This window comes from Semicossyphus pulcher, unplaced genomic scaffold, assembly GCF_022749685.1.
Source record: "Semicossyphus pulcher isolate SPU_LCO1_2020_fin unplaced genomic scaffold, fSemPul1.0.p SCAF_3, whole genome shotgun sequence".
Classification (NCBI taxonomy): domain Eukaryota; kingdom Metazoa; phylum Chordata; class Actinopteri; order Labriformes; family Labridae; genus Semicossyphus; species Semicossyphus pulcher.
This window is the reverse complement of record NW_027211704.1, coordinates 58,113-80,530: the sequence shown is the minus strand read 5'-3', so window position 1 is coordinate 80,530 and position 22,418 is coordinate 58,113. Positions and strand designations below refer to the sequence as shown.

At 40.4% G+C, this 22,418-nt stretch overlaps 1 protein-coding gene across 2 annotated transcripts in view; it reads right to left on the bottom strand.

The window, feature by feature from the left end:
* LOC138606569 (protein phosphatase 1 regulatory subunit 1A-like) overlaps positions 1 to 11,395 on the bottom strand; it is a 40,155-nt gene extending 28,760 nt beyond the window's left edge. For both annotated transcript variants that reach the window (XM_069679038.1, XM_069679039.1), the window contains exon 1: positions 11,007 to 11,395. In XM_069679038.1, the coding sequence (XP_069535139.1) occupies positions 11,007 to 11,087 (81 nt within the window). In that variant the 5' untranslated portion in view covers positions 11,088 to 11,395. The remainder of the gene's footprint in view (positions 1 to 11,006) is intronic.
* Between the last annotated feature and the right edge of the window lie 11,023 nt (positions 11,396 to 22,418).

The following is a 22,418-nucleotide window of genomic DNA, read 5'->3' as shown; positions in this document are numbered from 1 at the left end:
ACGACATTCACGCAAGTTACATCAGTAAAGATTTTCAACTTGAATTATACGTTCATCAAGATCTGATGTTTGATTTAAGTGTTCCCTTCATTTTTTTGAGCAGTGTAGTATTGGCAGGGACCTTGAATTAGTAGAACGTGTGCACCTGATGAGGTAAGCCCTGACAGTAAAATGGCAAAATCCCTGCAAGAGAAAACCTCAGTTTTTTAAAATGCATACAACATAAAAACATAAGAATTAAGGACTGATTCATTGCACAATCTTTGTCAAAACTGGTCATTTTCAACATGTAACTTGCTCCCTCAGATGTTGTTTCTCTTTGCAATTCTTTTTTAAAACATTAACACAGATGGCAAAGGGAGGAGAGCTATGTCTGAAATAAGCGGCACATTTATATGGATTAACTCCCCACAAACTAAAATGTAATTCATATCCCAAGGCTGCTAAGTAGTTATTAGAGTGAAAAATGCATGCCTCTGCTGATAGCAAAATATATCAGTACTGCATCCATGTCTGGAAAACATATGCAGTTCTGATTTTTAGGGGAAACGCAGTAATTAATTTTAATTCGCTTCCGGGATTGAGTGATTACTTTCACATTTTATTGCTCTTTAAATCTGAAAGGGTGTGTTATAAGAATTTAACTTGTTAATCACAGATTCACTCACACACACACAAACACACACGCACACAGATGCAGACATGCATACACAAACACACTTCTTACACACATCTCTGATAGAGTTGCTGACTAAACTGGAAGTCATGTAAGCTCCACTCGTCCATGCATCCTGTTTTAAATGCTGCTTTTGCACTTACACAGCAGTGTAGTCAACTCCAGTCAGCCATCACCTCAGCATGCACTTTGCAACTTCACTTGGTATTCTATCAGCCATACAAGAATAAGCTAGTAAAAAAAAAAAAAGAAACTGAACTTTAAAGTTTGAGCAGAAATTTGAGCTACAGTGGAACAACAAAAACATAGAGCTCCTTTTTTCTGCAGGTTATTCATAGTTAAAGTTTAAAAGGGACAGAGGAGAATCAGGAATGAATCATTGCCCTTGGATTACAGTTCCAGGGTGCAGGTTTGACTTTGAGACTTTTCTGTGTTGAACAAAATGTGCAAGGATATAATAAAATAAAAAACAGCTCGAAGCATAAAACATCCACAGACTCTGTTCATCAAGGTTGTTACTCTTTCTGCTGCTTTCGTTATATTCAAGACATCTTACTTACAACTTACACGGACACTGATGCATTCGCAGTTGGAGCTCTGCATGTTGTTAGAACTTAATTGATTAGCTTTACATTATTAAGACATGGCATACAGATGTAACGGCAGAATAAGTGCAGTAATGAAAAGTGAGCAGTCAGTAGTATCTCAGTTGCACAGTCTAATTGGGTATTCAGGTTTGAAGAGACTTCATTTCCATCACCTTTCACAGCCGCGCAGCACAGGAAGGCTGTGTGAATGAGACGAGGTGTTGAAGGACTGTTCTTTTCTGTAGCGAGCAGGCAAAACTGCTGAGCTGATATCCTAACACGCATTCCAGCTATTCAGCTTTACCTCCCTGTGGCAATGCTCTACAATTCTCTACAAGGTTTTGTGTTAGTATTTTTTTCTATCTCTTAAGTTAAAATTTGTTTTTATACCGACAGATTTAGCTTGGCATGGAATTATGACTAGATTGATTATATATACTGTGTGATTATATTTGTTCGGCAGCTAAGTCTGGTCCCAGTCCTGTTCAGACTGATTTCCCCCCAACCAGATTCAGGTCAGGCCAATCACAATCATTTGTCTTACTTGGGCTGGATTGAATCTTGGTCGTTTATAAAAAGTTGAAGCCTTTTTTGTAAAAACCAAGATGGCTGTCCCTGATGTGGAACCGTATCAAAATGCTCTCACTTCAGTATTAATCTGTTCCATACACATTTTAAAACTGTTGATTTAAATGGTAATAACTGGCTACTTAATCATTTGATATCAAATATTGTGTATATATTAAACTAAAAGGCAAATACATTGGATGTTGTCGTAACTAGCTACTAGCTAACAGCCTAACACTGTGTCACACTGTTGCTCTGATTGTTTGCAGCGTCTAGAGGAGATTGATAATAATGAATGTAGAGGTTACAGGCTAATTTGCCTCCGCCATAGGTTTGACAATATCATGCTAATGTATGTGCCATTAGACAAAAATCTATTCATGCATTAACAAAGGTGCGCCCGAGATACATTGTTGCAACATTTGTCCAAAACACATTTAGCACTCAGTGAGACACAACTGCCTACATGTGCCGACAGACCATACAGTATGTCGTGTTGTGTAGAGATAAATCTGCTACACATCATGGCAGATTTTTCTCATTTATCTTCCCTAAATACCCCCGCGAAAAGCAACCAAGATTAGGTTGTGAATTGGGCTGTGAATTACAGATAACTCATTTAGACACAGTATGAATGCACAGTACCTGAATGCAACACCATAATTCGAACCTGTCAGTCTGTAGTCAAAATTTGTGTAACTGAAACAAATTATAGCTTCAAGAATATTTGGGATTGAGAAGTTATTTTCCAACATCAACATCAACAACATCTGAAATCAATGACCGATTGATTTGAAAGTTTCTTCAATTAAAATCCAACAATCTGAAATCATTGGTCAAGGTCAGACTCCAAAATGTATTGACTGACACAAGGTTTCCCTATAGCTTAAAATAGAGGGTCTGACAGTTCAAATATACAGGGGACACTCTGAGATCCCTTGGTAGAATCAAATCAGTTAAAAACGTATCATCAATAAGGCTCTGTGCAACTCCATAAGACTGTGACTTCTGATCCCATGACCAAATTCTCTCATAAAGGTGTATTACAATCAAAGCCTAAGGAGACTACAGATGTTTGTAGTTATTTAACAGTCTCCACCTGTGTGTCAGGTAACCAATACCTGTCCAAAGTTGTAAATTATATCAAACTGTAGGTTCTGTTTCTTTGCTTTTTCGTGGTATTTGTGAAGGCTTGGGTGAAAAAAAACTGCGACAGAAGTCAAGTTTATTTGTAATCTTATAGTACAATTTTTTAGCCTTGTGTGTGTGCTTTGTTGCTATTTTAGAAAATCCATCCCCCAGCCCAACATTTAAGCCCAAACTAGCCGTAGCTGTGTAGAAGTGATTATGCCCGGAGTCATTGTTATTCTCCTCAGCCGGTTGCAGAGCAAACTCCCTGATCCTTCGCTCACACAAATACCAACCTCTTCCTCCACAGCCTCACGCCTCACACCACCACGCTTGCACATGTTTAAAATTCACTACTGTCACATCCCAAAACATCGAACAATACCAGCCTCTGAAGTGATGGGTGGGCAGGAAAAGGCCATGCATGCCTGATATTCTGCTTTGGTGGGGGCAGCAGCTAAATACCCTTGGCTGGAAAATATAGGTCAGACAGCAGAGTCATGGTTTAATCTAAGACTTTTTATCCATGAAGGTCTGGTGTCAAAGGAAGTTGTTTTCTTTGAAAGCCAAGGACTAGAAATGTTAAATAGAGATCCTTTTTCAAGAAAGGCTCCTTTCCAAGGCTGTATTTAAAGTTATAAGCGTAGTTACAAATGTCAAGAGGATTTTTATTGAGGTTTTCTTACTTCATGAACATAGTTGTAAGTTTCCCTGACACTCAACGCTGTACATTCCTTCTGTTTGCCAAAAGGAAATTTAAGACAATGTCTGTTGTCCTCTATAATGACATTAACTGTATGATGCGGTTTCACATTTTAAGACATATATATAATGTTACAATGTTGGATGTCCATGCTAAACGGAGGTGTTTCAAGTAACTATGCAAAGTCCTCTGCATTTACATTGTAAGAGTTTCTAATCTGTAGGTAAACGTACGTTGGAGTAATCCCAGGCTTCTCAGCTTAGTCTGCAGGCTGCTCTGAACACCAGGTTTCACACTGTTTTTTCTACGTGTCACAAAGTGCAGCCTCAGCAGGCTTTGGAGAGCTGGCCAATTAGAAGAAAGTGGGCTTGTAGGGTCGGGACTTCTTAGAGGGACAGGGCCGACTGAGTCGTTTCAGGCAGAGGCTGTATGAGGGCCTGCACATAGCACCAGTGTGAGAAAAATGATGAATTTTAAATTATGTTAAGGTACTCCACAGGTATAAGTATAAGGAGTGAAATAAAAAGCTTACAATTAGCATAATACCCCCCTTTAATGATTGATGTAACTCAATTTTTAAACAAACTCGAAACAATCGACACCAGTAACAAACATTGGGGTTGCAGTCAAGACCACCTTAACCAAGATTAAGTTGTGACCAAGACCAGATTGTATCAAGGCCAAGACAAGGCCAAGACAAGACCAAGACTTTGAGGGACCAGACCAGACCCCGTAGTGATAGTCCAACGCTGCAAGACACACTAACAATACAATATGGAACAGGCAAACCATGGATACTGAAATGGTACTGAGATCGTTAAAAAGTTGCTTTGAGACCAAGACTGATCTCAAGCACGACAAGTAGAGCATGTGAACATCCTTTTCTTTTACTCATATCTCAAAGCGAGGTCTCTTTGACCCCAGTTGAAACACATTTGATCAAATTTGGTAATGGTTCTTTTGAGACATGGCATCATTACAAAATCATGTCTTTAAGAAATGTGTGTAAAATCTGGAAAGTCCGAGAATATAAATCAGAGAAAACAATGTCAAAGTGTCTTATTTGAGCTGTTTCTGATGGTACAGGATCTATAGGACCACACACAGAACATTGAGGTTCATGTGGTTTTGTCAACAACAAACAAACTACTTAAGATGACAGAGGAGCAAAAAAGGTTCATACTTCAAGATTTACTTTGGGAATCCTGAGGTGTAAATTCTAACCTCCTTCCCCTGGTTTTGCCTTTCAGAAAATCAGTACTTTTGCGATCTTGTACTGTCTGAGTTGCCCTGTGACCTTCACGAGAAAATGTGTTTGCACAAGTTAGCACCCTGAATCAGAAAAAGGGCATCACATTCAGTAAAATGCAGCAGAAATAAAGGTTAAAGAAAACTTTCCCAGCACCCTGTCATTGGTGGGCCAAGCACTGGACTTTCAGAGGTTCAGTACAATGCAGGCACAAGGATTTGTGTGATTCCTCATCCTTCATTTTGTCATTTGAAATATGATCTTGGCATTGTTCAGGCTGAAATCAGCACTCAGCAATTATTAATCCTCTCAGACTCTCTCCTATCTCATTTGGCTCTGAATAGAGGGAAATACGGTATTCACAGGACATTGAAAAAACCCCAAATCATTGATCCATTTCTTTCTTTCATATGACTTTCTTCAGTCCTCTGCCTTCCTGTCAGTGTCTATCAACTCTTTGTTAAACTCTCTGCAGTGCTCATCCTTCATCTTCATTCTCAATGAATCTAATAAAATCACTCCACTGGGGGAACGCAAGCTGTAGTTTAATTAAAGATTGAAGTCAAATTTTACATTTTTATTGTGAATCAAAAAAAGCAAACAACAAGAGTTTATGCAAAACCTAAACCAATAAGCTTTAGGCCACACAATCAGTGAACCTTGGAAATCCATCTTATGCTAAGGCCTGTCATTGCTGCAACCTTCAACTGCCTGTACTTGCGCCTTCACTGACAAACAGAAGCATATGTGTAGTGGAACTGGAAATTGATTGTTTGCTCAGTCCTGGCCCCCTACTTTTGCAAAACTTTATTCAGTGGGCCCTTTATCCCAGACAGAAGTAGAAAATAGCAGCTGTCTTATTTCCCACCTCTAACTGTGGATTGTTCCAATTTAGCAATTGTCACTTGCCGGTTTTATTATCTATAGCTAGCTAGCGACTTAAGCTAACATTAGCATTCAGTGTTGTTTGGTTAAAAATGCTACCTCCAGTGGACGTTTTAATGTTTCTAGCTAACTTGTTTTAAATGAGAAATGTGTAAAAATGGGTCTAAGATATGAACTATATTGCCACACACACAAAATATTGTGTAAAAATGTTGAGGTTGAAGCTAAGCTTTAAGTCTCGGGCAGACCTAGTGCTTACAGAATGGTAAGAAAAAAGAGATGTATTTGTTTCTTGGAAAACCTTGTTTGGCTGCTTTACCTACATGTCCATATTTTCAAATTGTTTGTTTTCAGTCTGTATGTTCGATTAGAAAAAGCTTTAACATTGAGGATGAAATAAACTGGGGTTGCTTAAATATAAACTTCACACTTGAGCAAAAGCAACACAAATCTTCTATCGCTACCCAAAACTCTGATAACATCCAAACCAACTTCTACACATTGAGGAAATACTACACAGTCTGCTTGCTACTTGTTAACAGAGCTAATGCTAGCTAGACAGCTAATGGTCCTTGGCCTTGGAAGCAACACTTGTTTATAGAAGTGTCGATGTTTGAACCTGAAGTAAACCATATACACATCATTTTATCAATGTCCTTGAACTTTTGAATCTTGAGTTTGAGGTATTGGAAGGGTAAAAGGGACACGACTATCCAAACAATGTAAACGCAGAGGACATTGCTTATTTACAGCTGCTAAGTTGAGATTGTACAAACCAGTAATGACGACATCTCCTTGTTAACACCATATATTTTTGGTTTAATGGCTCTTGATTGCTGTAATGTATAAGAGTTATGCACGGTCTGATAATGAGTATAATCTACTGAAACAGCCTTCAGAGGTAATGCAGTAATTATGTTCAGCAGTGAAGGACAGAGATGGTCCCACATGCCAGCAAAGGGAGTATGATGGAGGACGCTGTCAGCCCTGAAACATCTGTTATAAAAGAACATCACCTCAAAATGTCATGATCCATCATCTCACCAAGGAATATATTTATTACCTATGAATGAAGTGTTATCATGCTACAGCTAGCAGCTGATGGCAGAGGCTGCTACGTAAAATGCCCAACTGTTAATCAGATATCACATTCATAGTCATTGGCTATGTCACCAGGAGCAATTTGAGTCTTCAACATGTTGACTGAGGGAGCTGGGGATCGAACCTCCGATCTTCTGATTGAAAGACCACCAACTCTACTACTGAGCTACAGCAAGGGAGTTATCTGTTTGGTACTGCTCCCAATCATATTCCATTTGCTTTACTCTCATGTCTCTCAGTTAAATGTAAGCTAGAACCAGGAGATGCTAGTTAGCTTAGCAAATTGGAAGCAAGGGAAAACAGCTAGCTAGGTTTCGCTACATAACAAGACACATAATCTGCCTACCACTACATCTACAGCTAATACATTTCCATGTTCTCTTTCTCTAATGATATAGCTGCCCTAGATGGCATCAGCCTGGCATCCAGCACTACTGTTAGGAATCTGGGAGTTCTGTTTGATCAGGATATGTCCTTCATCTCCCACATAAAACAAATATCAAGGACAGCCTTCTTTCACCTTCACAACAAACATCAGACACATCCTGTCTCAACACGATGCAGAAAAACTCGTCCATGCATTCGTTACTTCCAGGTTGGATTATTGTAACTCGTTACTATCAGGCTGCTCTAATAAGTCACTAAAAACTCTGCAGCTGGTACAAAATGCTGCAGCACGTGTGCTGACAAGAACTAGGAAGAGAGATCACATCTCTCCTGTATTAGCCTCTCTGCACTTTTGTACCATCATTATTGGCATTGTAACCACAAGTATGTATTATCTGTTGTTGTTGTTGTTGTTCATGATGATGTAGCAAGGACAGATGTTGTTGTTGTAACAAGAACATATGTTGTTGTTTCTCTCTTTGCTCTCTTTGTTTCTCTCTGTCTCTATTCTGCATCTCCTTGTATCCCATGTTCGGCCCTTCCAGTCTCTTCAGATGTTCAACATGAGTCTGGTTCTGCTCGAGGTTTCTGCCTGTAAAAAGGAAGTTTTTCTGCCAATGCGCCGAATGTTGCTGAGAGCTACTCATGGTGGATTCATGTTGGGTCTCTGTCTAAATGGGTTACACATAAAGAGAACGGTCTAACTTGATGATTTGGCACTATACAAATAAATTTGATTTGAAGCTAAGCATGAGCTTTGCTAAGTCTCCAAGCTATAGAGTCATTTAACAGACATTAAAATGTCAACCTTCCCATCCAAGAAAATCATGCAGGAAAGCACATAAGCATACTTCCAAAGATGTGAAACTTTTTCACCAAATAGTCAAACTATAGAAAACTAAAGGTACCTCTAATAGTAAGAACAATATGTAAATGATTGCAGAAAGAATGTAGAAACTACTATCTTTAAGTCATCCTGAGACACCATCAGGTCTTGGCCTCAGTGGGTTTGCGCTGATAAGTACACAGCGAGCACTAATGTGAGGTTATGATAAGGGTGGCACACACTGTGTCTGTATGCGGATAAGAGTGTGTGTTGATGTGAGGGTCAGACCTCAGGGAGGCTGTTCTGACTGACGCACAGTTCTCCACGGAGGCTGATTCACCATGCTGGGAGGTGTCAGGTTGCAGAGATCACTGAACCGTGGGTGAAGCCTCCTGTTGGGACATTCATAAGAGTGCTTGCAAACAAAGAGACAAGCACATACACACATTTCTCTTTGTGTGCTCTTTTTTTTACATTCGAGATATCCTGTGTGTTTGTTTTTATTCTTTTCAATGTGAATGATTCAGTGTTGGCTGTCTGTCTTTGCCATCTGTCTCTGTCTCTCTCTGTTACATACACATAAAACCACACACTTAGTAAACAGCATGCCATGCAGGCTCAATGGCCCACACAGTGGCCTTAGAACAAACGGAAAAAGTCTCCTAAAAGTGTGAAATCTCGGTGTGATCAGCCGAGCTTTGGCCATGCTTATTGATGCTGAGAGGAAAGAAATCTCTTGGGTCTTTGCAGAAAAAGTAAACAGAATTTTACTATATAGCTGAAAAGGAAATCTGTGTGCTGGTTAAGTAGCTACAGCAGGTAATCACAAGACTGCTGGTGTTAAAGACTCTGTACTGCATGGCTCTGTCTGGGATCAGATGTGTGGCTAAATCATAGGCTGTACAAATAAAGAACAAAGCCACCGAGAAGTCACCCATATGTGACAACTGCCTCTTTCAAGCCTCAAGTTCAGCATTTGGTCACCGCCATGTTGATTTTCGGAAACTAAAAGTTAGCATTTTTGGATGAGAGGATTGGGCTGTAGAGGAGAGAGGGGTTGTTTAAATGCCAAGCTATCAAAGTTAAATAGTCTGTGCCCTAATTCATTGGTGGTGCTAGCTAACAGATGTTGTTTTTCTATTACAATGTGACAGTGTTACAATTTCATTTAGCAGGCGCTGTTGTCCAAAGGGACGTACATCTGAGAGTTAATACAACACGAGCAACGAGACAGGAGGGAACATCAACAATCAGCAACATCAACAAGATCAGTATAGTCATATATTAGACTAAAGAAGCTAAGAGAGCTTGTCGAACATAGTAGACTTGCTGCTCTACGCACAGGTTGAACGACACGTATCGGCTAAATAACCGGTCTTCTTATCACTACTGTCTGCCACAATTTCTCCAGGGAAAAGCCAACAACAATCCTGACTAAGTCAGTCCTGGCTTACCCTCCAATCTCGCTTCATACTACAACCCCCTGGTCTCCAGCGCACAGCTTACAGCAATATGGTTTGTGTACATGACGTAACGGAAGTGTAAATTTGACGGATGCTGTTAGGACATGGTGTTATGTGACACTTTTTAAAATTTAAAATCATTTAAAACAGATTTCTTTTTAAATTAAAAGGAAAGCAGCAAATCTTCACATTTGAAAGGCTGGTTTTCAAAAGATGTGCAAGTAAATTTTCTGTCAATCAGTTTGCTGTAAATCTGTCAAATATTAATAAGATATATTGAAGTTACATTTCTACTACACAACTGTAGTTACGTAGTTAAGTGTCCTGAAAAGACTCAAGTAACGTAAACTTTTTGTACATCAGGACAGTACTACATTCCACTACTGCAGGTTCTTTATATTCTGCTCCTCACATCTGAGCCTCACAACATCATAATACACCATCATAGCAGAAGCTCTAACAGCCTGAACCTTAACCTGACCATACTGTGTCCCTTTACCATCCAATAAAACAAAGGCAAACACACATACGCATACACAACATCTTTTCCTCTGAGCTTTAGAGTCACAGAGGGGAAAGAAATGAACAGCAGAAAGAGAAATTCAGGAAAAAGAGAGAGAGAGAGAGAGAGAGAAGGTGCAATCAGACTCATACATTTTTTACTCTCAGCTCATCAGTTACAAATGACCTGTCCTGTTAATGTTATATTTATAAAAACGAGTAAATGGGACACATCTTTTCCCTGCATTCTCTAGAGACACTTGAATGCACCACTGGGTTTTCTTCAAGCATTAACGAGAGTTCTTCGCGCTTCCAAAAATGTGTGTGATTCAGAGGCCTTTATCTTTCTAAACTTCTGAACCAAACCATGACATCTTGTTATAATCTAATGATGTATGTGAGATGTATGTGGAGAAACAGTCACATTTCCAGTAGCAGTTTGATTTGTAACTTGTTCATCTTGTCATACCAAGCATCTTAAGTCAGTCTCTCTCTGCTGCTCATGCCTGCAGTCACTCAAACCAAAACATCAGCAACCCTCTGGAGATGCATCCTCATACTGCAACTCCCCTTTTTAACACTGCTGAGGCTGTGTGTCTGTGAGAAGCTGCTGCGCTCGGAGCTGAGGTGGAAAAATCAATCTTAAATTAATCATGATCACTTTATCGCTCCATCGAAGAGACACAGCTTGCTAATTAGGTGCAGGGGAGTAATAAGACGAGGAAAATGTGCTTTCTTTAAAGCAGCAATTTGTCGCCAGACTGTACTTCAGCATTCTGGACTCAGCATACTGACTGTGCTTTACTACAGTTTTGTAGATATTTTTCAAAAGGGACAAGAAAAAAACTCTTTTTCCTTTAAATATTTCCCACATGATGCATAAAAACCCCTAAAAGTCCAAAGTCACTAAAACCACCTCTCCTTCCTCCTCACCTGTTCAGCTGCCTCTGGGTCCAGGTGGGTGTCCAGCAGGGGGACGGTGAACTGTATCTTCCTCGGGCTCCCGGTTTCCATTGTGACTCTTTTAAAGTGGAGGACAGGACGAAGAGTAAGAGGACGAGGAAAGGGAAGGGATGATCAAAGGAAGGAGAATCCGAATGAGAAAAGGAGATAAGTGTGCTCCAGCTTGGGGAAAACTAAGAAGATTGTATTATAGCTTCTGTCTGATTGTTTTCGGTATCTTTTAACTCACCTTTCCCTGATTATGTTTCTTTTTTTGGCCCCTTTTTTCTATTCAACCCTTTTTTCTCTCCTCAGCACCTGCTGGTGTCTCCACTCCGGCTTCACTCCTCTTCCTCTCTGTCTCTCCCGACTCTCAGCACTCAGACAAGGGCATTCTGGGCGAGGAACACCTCTCCTTCACTCTCATTGGCTGTGCTGGACTCCCTTTCATGTAAGTCCCGCCTACTCTTCACATTCCTCTCTGTCTGTATTGGATGTTTGGGGATCAGGGCTGTTCTGCTGCGGCTCCTGCGCAGAGGGGAGAGAGAGAATGACAGACTCTCTCTCTCTCTGTATTTGTTGGATGCGTAGGAAAGATGCACGATCCAGCCTCTGCTTTCTGAGAAAGTATTTTTAAAATCACCTGCCTACACTTGCTTAAATATAACCTCTAGCAGAGTGACTCACATACATACACTTATTCTCTCACATGCAAAAGTTGTATGTATAAAAACCTCTGACAATACCAAAACTTCGCCTGTAAGTAAGATAAATACATCCGCAACAGGTTTTTTTTAAGGAGCATTTTTACTGATGTGAAGACACTATAATTCAAAATAAAAAGGCACTAACACTATTTTAAGAATAAAGATGATAAAGAAGATATAATGATCATCAGAGCTTTTGTCCTCGCTTCCGCCTGGATAGCACAATCCATATTGATCGCCTCTGAGCCTGAGTGTCCTTACATCACACGTCTGCTGGGCCCTGATACCTGACACCAGCTAAGAGTCGAAGACAGATGCTTTGCTTGAGATTTGTGGTAAATTATGGGATAAAAAAGCTGGACAATTACATACACTGACACAGAAATATCAACATTTTGCGAGATAACATAACAGGTTGAATTGCACATTTTTCTTCAGACGCTTAGAGATATTTTCTTGGGAGGACGACAGTCACATTTAGACCTCTACACACCCTGGCTGTTGAAGCAATATTGTGCACATTTGTTAAGATGTTTTTCCTTTAAAGAGCCCCTCCAGTGAAAATCAAGTGTTGTAAACATCTCCATGTGGTGCTCTTCATGTGCTACAAGACATATCAGGGACAACATGAGCAGTCATCTCCATGGCTGAGCCCGTCTGCTTTTAACCTGCAGTGTACCAAGGACAGGAGACGTCACAAACCGAAGGAGCCAATCCCATTATTGGATGGCGCTATGCATATCATTATGTGTAACCTATGGCAACCACTTTGGCGATGTGCGAGCCAGCTGTAACTGTCATCCTAATTTTAGCAAACTCATTACTGACTATTAACATTAACGCTACTGCTGCTAATTACTACATTTCAAGCTAGCTAAGTTTCAACAAGGTGCCATTAAACGATGGCAGAGACGTGCTTGTTTTTGTGACGGAGGGGGCAGTTGCAAATTTGTGTATTGGGCAGGGACGATGCAGATTGGGAATTTTTAATGAGGGAGAAGGAGGAGATGCATTGGGAGGATGATATTCTGAATTGGGAAGATAATCAAAGTTATTTTGTTGAATAAAAACATGACTGGAGCTGGTCTTTACATAATGGCATATTTGACAGGAAATATGAGAAAACAAAAAGGGGAGTGGTCCCTGGCAGGAATTGAACCAGAGACGCTGTGACCATATGGCACACACCCCACACCAGATGCAGATTCTGTCCATTACTCATTTAATAACTTTGACAGAATGTGAAAAAAAAATCTGCTGTAGGCTTTATAAAGAGAATATTTTCCCTCATCATCTGACCTGAAGAGCCCCCTCGCTCAGTGTTCACGTATAAATAAATGAAAACAACATCAGAATCCTTTTTCCCTTTATAACTAGGCCACTGTGTTGCTGCGCGCGCACACACACACACGCACACACACACACACACACACACACACACACACACACACACACACACACACACAGCGGCCTCACACAGAGGACTGTTTTCTTTTTCTTGTTGCTCGGAGTGAAAGAGCAAGAGTGGTAAAAAAAAAGAGCTTCTCACAAATGATGTTTTTTTCATCAAAGAGGCCAAATGCTCTGTGTCAGCTGGCTGCACATTCTTCTATAACTTCTGATGTTTACTGTGTGTGAAGGAAAAATACACCACTGAATTTATATTTTGCGTTATCTCTTAAAACCAGAATAACGTATGTGTCTCTGGGTGAACAAACTCACAGCCATAAACGAGTCTCCTACAGATAGGGTAAGGTTTATTACAAAAGAAAGACTGCATTTTGCTTTGTTATTTCATGTTAGGTCCACGCTAATAGTTGCTAATCTGATTTTCGTTGTGAAGTAATGGTTCTCATTTTAAATCCTATCTGCTATATTGTTCTCTTATTCTACCATTTTGGGTGAGGACAATAAACTGCCACCAACAAACCTAAATGCTGCTTGGAATCCTCAAACCAAACCACCCACATACATGCATTCATTTATCAGCTAATTATCTCTAACAATGGAGGACAGGGTGCTGCATAATGTGAGGTTCTGCTCAGTTAGCTTCCTCAAAGCAAACCTCTTCATGCTCCCTTAAAGCACCATAATACAGTTCTTGCACATTTTCGTATGCTTTAACGTACAGTGAGTTTTTATCTGTTATGAAACAGACTGAAATGAATACTGATGCCTCGACAGCATTGATTCTTTCTCTATGTAATTTTTAAGGCCTGGTACAGCTGCCATATGCTGATGGGATGTGCCTGTGTTTACATTCTTTCCAGCAAAATTACACAGTGAGAGGTTTGTAAGGCATTTAAAACATAGATTGTATAAAAAGGTAGACGACGCGTCTCCACCTCCTCTCATTCTACTTATTTAAAGCCAAAATACCCATCGAGGCAGGCGCTTCCATCTTGCACTGGTGACGTCATTTGGAGCCAGAGACGGTGCAGTAGAGATTGGTGGGTGAAGCCGTGCTAACGATGTCCCGCCCCTTCGGCCAACCAAAACATACATTTAACTTACCGAAAAAACAACAAGGATCCCTCATGTTGGTGTATTTCACAGCAGAACAGCTTCTTGTGTTGGTCTGAAGTAGAGCTTCACATATATGGAAACTACAATGACTGTAGTGATTGTTTTAGTTGCGTTTCCTCTCACCGTTCCTCCTCTACTCTGCTAATCAGGAACAGATTGGCTGCCGGAGCCGTATTTGTCAACAGAGCTGTCAATCATAACGTTACACCCGATTTTTACAGCATCAAATAGCTAATTAAAACTAAACTTCTCAGAAAAAAACACTTGGATGTAAATCAGCATGATAAGAACTAACTTTATTGACAGAAACCAAATTTAAGAAATGTGTATTTGGATTTTATAGTTTGACTCATGTCCCGACTGTTAACATGGAGGAGGTGGGCTTTATGACCTATACTGCAGCCAGTCAGCAGGGGGCACTGGAAATGTTTTGGCTTCACTTAAAGGAAGCTGCCATGTCGTCCATCTTTTTATACAGTCTATAGGTGTGTCTCAATTCAGGGGCTGCGGCCTTCAAAGGAAGGATAGCCTGCATAGACCGCTAAGGCTGAACTGAAATGAGATGATCTGGTCTTTGGAGGATTTCTTGTTTGCGTCACAAGCTGTTCCCGCCCTTACCCTTTCGTCACCAAACACCGCTACTGTCGCCTAGCAACAGGTAGCTATCGGGCTAACTAGCTAGTATAATTAACGTCACATAACTTAACCTATTACTTTAAAGATAATTTGTTTCAAGGCACCTTTTGTTTTGTTCTTTACATGTGTAACGTTAGCTATTCAATTGAGTTGAAACCAAAAACGTTTACATTTAAAAGTGTATTCCAGAGGACTGTAAGAGTCTGCCATCTCGTTTGAATTTGTGCGCAATGAATCTTGGGATACGTTGGGCCATGAAGGATGCACCTGATGGATCTTTTGTGGCCTGGGAAAAGGAAGACGCATTTGTAAGCAGCATCTGAAGGAACCTTTGAAATGGGACAGCCTTCGATGCACCGCTGTGATGCAATCTGCCTTCAAATACGTCCTCTGAAGGATGCAGCCCCTGGATTGGAACACAGTTTATGTTCAGGACCATTATATGGGTTAGGGACCATTATATGACGCCTTTACTTTTAGATTTGAATTACTAAGCAGGTCAAAATGTGTTACTTTGACAATGTGTAAAAAGCAATCATCTTAACATCTATATATTGGGAATCAATTAGTGAAAGGTGACAATATGACTCACTCTAATTACCAAATATCATTTCCTTAAAAGTCAATACAAACCACGTTGAAACTGCGGTGCACAGGATTTATTTAACTTTTCACTCTGCTCCTGTAGTGCTGTGCATTACATTTTCTCTCTGTTGTCTGGAAGCTATATCACTAAAACATCATTTTTCATTACTTCTAAATATTGACAGAAAACAAACACTCCTTAGACTGGCAGGGAAAACATCTTCAGGACGGCTCACTCCTGCAGTTTATCCTTCACTCGTTTTTTTCAACTGAGCTGCTTCACTCACCCTGATGCCATTATAGCCTGATGTGTGTGACAAATTGTGCTGTGTCATGGCCATGGCTGGTAATGGCTGAGGCCTCCCTCTATGCTGTTCAAGATGGCTGCTTTCCAAGATGATGACCGTGAGGGAAGACAGGAAAGGTGGGTCAAGGACGGGTCTGACAGGTATACGTTATTTTTTGTTGTAAATTAGGACAAAATTGGAATAAAACACTTTATTTTTTTGTCTCTCTCCGTCCATCTCGTCTTACTTCTCTCTGTCTGTGTGTCTGTTATAATTGCTGCACTCACAGCCCTCCTGCAGACTCATGAAATTCAGATGAGTTGGGTATTTCTTAAACTCAGCTGTGTGGATCAGAGGCTGCAGCTGTGTGAGCAGCAGCACACACGCCCTTGTCTCTCGCTCTCTCTCTCTTTGTCTTTTCTTTTGGCCCCAACACGTCTTATTTCACATCTCTCATTATCATTGCCCTTGAAGCTGCACGTTTTATTGTGCTGTTTAAGTGTACACTCAGATAACCTGGTGGGGGATCCCTCTTCGATTATTTAAGCTGACAGTTTCTTTCTCTCTATATAATGATGACTGAGAGTTTCCTGAGGGTGGTGAGGTAGGCAGAATATCTAGAGCTGTATGTCTTTGTGCTTTGTTGTTTGTGTGTTGTATTACACATTGCACCTCTGAATGATACATTATATCTAACCAGGCTTATTAATAGCTTTGAGAATTTTGTCTTTCAAGCGCTTGAGAATAATTGTTGAAAGAACACTTCTAATAAAGCAATAATCTGACCTTTGTAGGTCAAGCTGTAAAGGTCTCATCACCGCCACCTGAGGCCAGAGAGTGGTAAAACACAAGGGCAGGAAATTAGCACTTGCCACTAGCAACACAATATACCTCGAACGACAAACTTAAAGACCAAAAAAATAGACAAGTATATTTGTCACTCTTCTAAAATTAAGAAATATTGCTGACCATGGGCTGCACAGTGGTGGTCCTGGTTTGAATCCCAGTTTAGACCAGGGGCGTTTTTAGGACTTGAAAACATCTGGGGCTTAGAAAAATACATCTGGGGCTAACCTCACACCTTGTAGGGGGGTCCGGGGGCAGCCGGGGGTTGTTTATTTTGTGGCCATAATTAAATTGTTCATCTTATCAAAAATAACAAATCTCTCTAACTCAATGTCATACTCACATATACAGTACAGCTCTCTCTCTCACTCACTCACTCTCTCTCTCTCTCTCTCTCACACACACACACACACACACACACACACACACACACTCAGGCCGCTACAAGCTGGACACCTTTAAATAAACTAAAACATCAAGACAACATACTCTGCCTCATGAAAAAATGTAAACTTTTGACATTGCTTGCCTTAGTTACTGTTAAAGATTGACCAGATGTATTGCAAATGCAACAAGCCTCTCATAATCTCAAGGCTGTATTACTACTGTATTCATAGTATTGTGGTTGCAGACATCTAGGTGGCAAACAACATGTGACAGAAATCAAATAGCAGGTGATTATCAATAAATGACAACTATGGGCCTAACCCAAAGAGCTGCACATACACACATACATACATACATACATACATACATACAGTGGGTAAAGTACTCAGACCCCTTTAAATTTTTCACCCTTTGTTTCATTGTAGCCATTTGCTAAAATCGAAAAAGTTCATTTTTTTTTCTCATTAATGTACACTCAGCAACCCATCTTGACAGAAAAAAACAGAAATGTAGAACTTTTGGCAAATTTATAAAACGTGAACGTTGGTGGACAGCCATTTTCAGGTCTCTCCAGAGATGCTCAATTGGGTTTAGGTCAGGGCTCTGGCTGGGCCAGTCAAGAATGGTCACAGACTTGTTCCGAAGCCACTCCTTTGTTATTTTAGCTATGTGCTTTGGGTCATTGTCTTGTTGGAAGGTGAACCTTCGGCCCAGTCTGAGGTCCTGAGCACTCTGGAGGAGGTTTTCTTCCAGGATATCTCTGTACTTAGCCGCATTCATCTTTCCTTCAATTGCAACTAGTCGTCCTGTCCCTGCAGCTGAAAAACACCCCCATAGCATGATGCTGCCACCACCATGTTTCACTGTTGGGATTGTATTGGGCAGGTGATGAGCAGTGCCTGGTTTTCTCCACACATACCGCTTAGAATTAACGCCAAAAAGTTCAATCTTGGTCTCATCAGACCAGAGAATCTTATTTCTGATAGTCTGGGAGTCCTCCATGTGTTTTTTGGCAAACTCTATGCAGGCTTTCATATGTCTTGCACTGAGGAGAGGCTTCCGTCGGGCCACTCTGCCATAAAGCCCCGACTGGTGGAGGGCTGCAGTGATAGTTGACTTTGTGGAACTTTCTCCCATCTCCCTACTGCATCTCTGGAGCTCAGCCACAGTGATCTTTGGGTTCTTCTTTACCTCTCTTACCAAGGCTCTTCTCCCACGATTGCTCAGATTGGCCGGACGGCCAGGTCTAGGAAGAGTTCTGGTCATCCCATACTTATTCCATTTAAGGATTATGGAGGCCACTGTGCTCTTAGGAACCTTGAGTGCTGCAGAAATTCTTTTGTAACCTTGGCCAGATCCGTGCCTTGCCACAATTCTGTCTCTGAGCTCCTTGGGCAGTTCCTTCGACCTCATGATTCTCATTTGTTCTGACATGCACTGTGAGCTATAAGGTCTTATATAGACAGGTGTGTGCCTTTCCTAATCAAGTCCAATCAGTTTAATTAAACACAGCTGGACTCCAATGAAGGAGTAGAACCATCTCAAGGAGGATCAGAAGAAATGGACAACATGTGAGTTAAATATGAGTGTCACAGCAAAGGGTCTGAATACTTATGACCATGTGATATTTCAGTTTTTCTTTTTTAATAAATTTGCAAAAAGTTTCTGCATTTCTGTTTTTTTCTGTCAAGATGGGTTGCTGAGTGTACATTAATGCGAAAAAAAAATGAACTTTTTCGATTTTAGCAAATGGCTGCAATGAAACAAAGAGTGAAAAATTTAAAGGGGTCTGAATACTTTCCGTACCCACTGTACATACACACACAACTCAGTCAGTGACTCGTGGTTATATTTTATCAATTTTACCTTCACTTGTTTAGATTTTTACCGTGTAGCGTTAAATGTTGTTGTTTTTCACTTTCATGGCGTTTGCTGACTGTTATTACAACTGACGTTAATGAAAACCAGCTAGCAGACTATAACTTTATCAGTCAGTCACTTGTCACACACCGAGTGGTAAATCTAAACATTCACAGACCTGAAACATCATCTGTCTCGTTGGCGTTGCTGGTGGGTCGTGGCGACAAGAAAACAATTCTGATGTCCATCTGATGTCAGTTAGATAGATTTCGATTTTGCAGGTTACTTTCCCACTGCTGCTGCCTCTCTGTTGGACTCCAGTACTGCAGGGAGGCTACACTTCAGAGTCTGGTGCGGTCAGCGGAGGGAGACTGACATAAGCCGCGTTGAGGTTTTTTTCCCCCTACTGTAAAACATTCGGGGCTTTGGCAAAAACATCCGGGGCTTGAGCCCAAGTAGCCATTCCCTAACCCCGCCCTTGGTTTAGACGTAGTGGGCCTTTCTGTGAGGAGCTTGCATGTTCTCCCTGTGCATGCATGAGTTCTTTCCAGGTACTCCGGCTTCTTCCCACAGTCCAATTGTTAGGTTAATTGGTGACTCTAAATTGCCTTGTAGGCGTGAATGTGAGTGTGAATGGTTGTCTGTCTCTATGTGTCAGCCCTGTGATTGTCTTGCGACCTGACCTGTACCCTGTCTCTATCCCAAATAGGCTCCCCCCACAACCCTGAACAGGATAAGTGGTATAGATAATGGATGGATGGACTACTGGCCATATAACACACTGTTCAATACTATGCATTTAATATATCTTTTTCCCCCTATAAAATGTATATCTTAAGAACTTATGGTAGCTTGTTATGCTATGAAACGTACTTACTTACTCGTAAAATAAGGCATCTTGGTCTGCGGCCCTTTGCTTCAAAACATGACCATCTAGGTACCACTTTGACTCCACATTCAAGTTAGAAATAAACGATACACAATGACAGGTTGGAATTTTTTGAAGACCCCTCCAGTGAAAATCCAGTGTTTAACCTTGTAAACATCTCCATGTGGTTTTGTGATTTATTATTTTAAGCAGAGCATTTTATACATATTAAAACACGACTGGAGCAGTCAGAGATGTTAAATAAGCATCCTTTTAGATTTTCAAAATAAAGCTTACTGACATTTCAACATTTCACATTTCAGTCAGACAACTCACGTTGTTATAGTTTGAAATGTTTATTGCAGCAGAGCATAGCTTGTTTGGCGTCTAGGCTCCGACCTCATCACTCCTTGCTGATTTATTTTACATGCAGAAATTGAGGAGTGATGAGATAATATCTTAAACCCCCTATTCGGAGCCTACAGGCGGATGCTGGGGTGGTGGTGGGTCTGAAAAGCAAACCACCTGAAATGCAATGATTGAATTATGCAGCAAAGCTGTTACAGATATTAGTCAAGCATCAAGGACTGTAGGAACTTTGAGCAGCCAAGATCTCCTTCTCGGGGGGCCACAGCTCAGGTATAGATCGTACAGCTTTCGGGGGAACCAGGATCTCGTCGTTTCTTTGCAACCATCAATGAAGAGGGGGGTGGCTGACCCATGGGTCAGGGAGCGGTGACATGGGAATTTCATCATGGAAGAAAAGGTCAGAAAGAGGCGTTAGTATTAGCAATGACTATTTGAGTGTCTTGTTAAGTTCTTTCAAAATTAAGTGTTTCAGAAGTATCAAAGTGCTCTTCTGGTTTAAATTGAGAAAGGTGAGATCATGCTAAGGGACTGAATCTGGTCGTATATTCACCACACCTGAGAAACCCATAGAATGCCATTCCAAGAAGTGCCATACCAAAGAAGTGCTTCCGACTAGTATTATTAATACTAATATATAGAGTACAACAATCCTGCCTTAACTTTGAAATAACTGATGCACCAGTGAAAGTGTAAGTAGTTTAACACACGTAGAGGATGAACCTTTAAGGCTGTATGTGAAACTAAATACCTTCTACAAGCTTGGTACTTTGCATTTGAAGATTGCAGGATTCAAAGGAAAATTCAGAAAGCTTTAGCTACACAGTTTCAAGGCTCAGGATGAAAGCAGTTTGCAAGATGTTATTTAAAACAGAATAGAGAACCAAGTTAATCACATAAGACTATTCATTATTGGTATTTTTGAGAGGCCTTTAATGATTGTCTCTGCTGAGTTGTCGTAGGACAATAGAATTTGTTTCCTGGTCCATCTGGCACCCCAAAGCAGACAAGCAACAACATGTGGAATTTGAACAAAACCTAATCTCAGAAGGCCTTTTATCTGCAAGTCACTTATTATTGTAAAACCCCCAAAACCAACAGAAAGTCTACATCAGTAAAACCTTCAGTGAATCTGAAGTAGGTCATTAGAGTAGTAAGGAATGACATCCCATTCATCAAATAGCATGAACCAGAACCACAGATCTGAGCGACAGCTCTCGTTTAAGACAACAATGTTAACATTTTTTGCAGAGTTAGCCAAATAGCAAGCGTGAATCAAACGCAAGACATTGAGGGATGATACGCATAGCAATTTATTTATGTAAATTTATTTTATTTGTTTTATATACAATTATTTTATTATTTTAACGTATTATCTTTTAAATTATGATGATTATTACATTATTATAATTAGTAAAATTGATTTATTTTAATGGCAGCTACAGAGAAAGATTTGATAACTTCTGAAGCGAGACAGCTTGTCTTTAGGCAGGTATGTTGTTGCGCAAAGAAATGCTAAACGTACAAAATTTTAATAGGCTTTAAGTAAGAAGAAGCTAAGAGCTGGTAAGCTGAAGTCAACTACTAAAATAATTCTAAAGATACAAGAAGAAGGGCAGTTAGCACAGGCTTCTGACAAGATGACAAAGGACTACTTCTGCATCCAAATATCAATTTTACTCAAAGTATAACAGCACAGGCCATTTACAGTGAAAAGATTCCATTGTGATGAGGGAAGTGGCATGACTATAAAGGCATTTGTAAAGTCTGCCTTTCCCCACCAAAGCTGTTGCCTTACTCATGTGCACAGCATAAACGACAAAGCACAGAATAAGAAAAAGGGGCTCCTGAGGAATTAAGGTATTTACACATACCCTTTTAGAACCTCTTGCTAGGAACTCATCTACGACTTCTGGGTCTTTAGACTGCAGGTTTGACAGCATAGACTTGCTAAAATCCTGACTCTAAGCCAGTGATGATGAATTGATAAAGCATTATAATGATTTGACGGCGCTTTGAGAGCTGGCACATTCACTTATTCGAAGGATGTTTCATGTTAATTTCCCCAATTTTTATTATTATTTTTTATATTTATTGTAGGACAGAGACTCCTAGGACACTCAGAGTGTGGGTGGCTGTCTGCACACCAACTACACATGTGCACAAATTACATTTAGCAAAAGTAGAAACAGTCTCTTTGAAAAAAACGCAGATAGAAGATGAACACCCTGAGGGAAATTGTACCTGTCGCTTTAAGGGTGGCTTGAGGATTAAGGACAGGTACACTGCAAATCGTACCAACCACTGATTTCATTTTTATTTCCTCGTTATCATT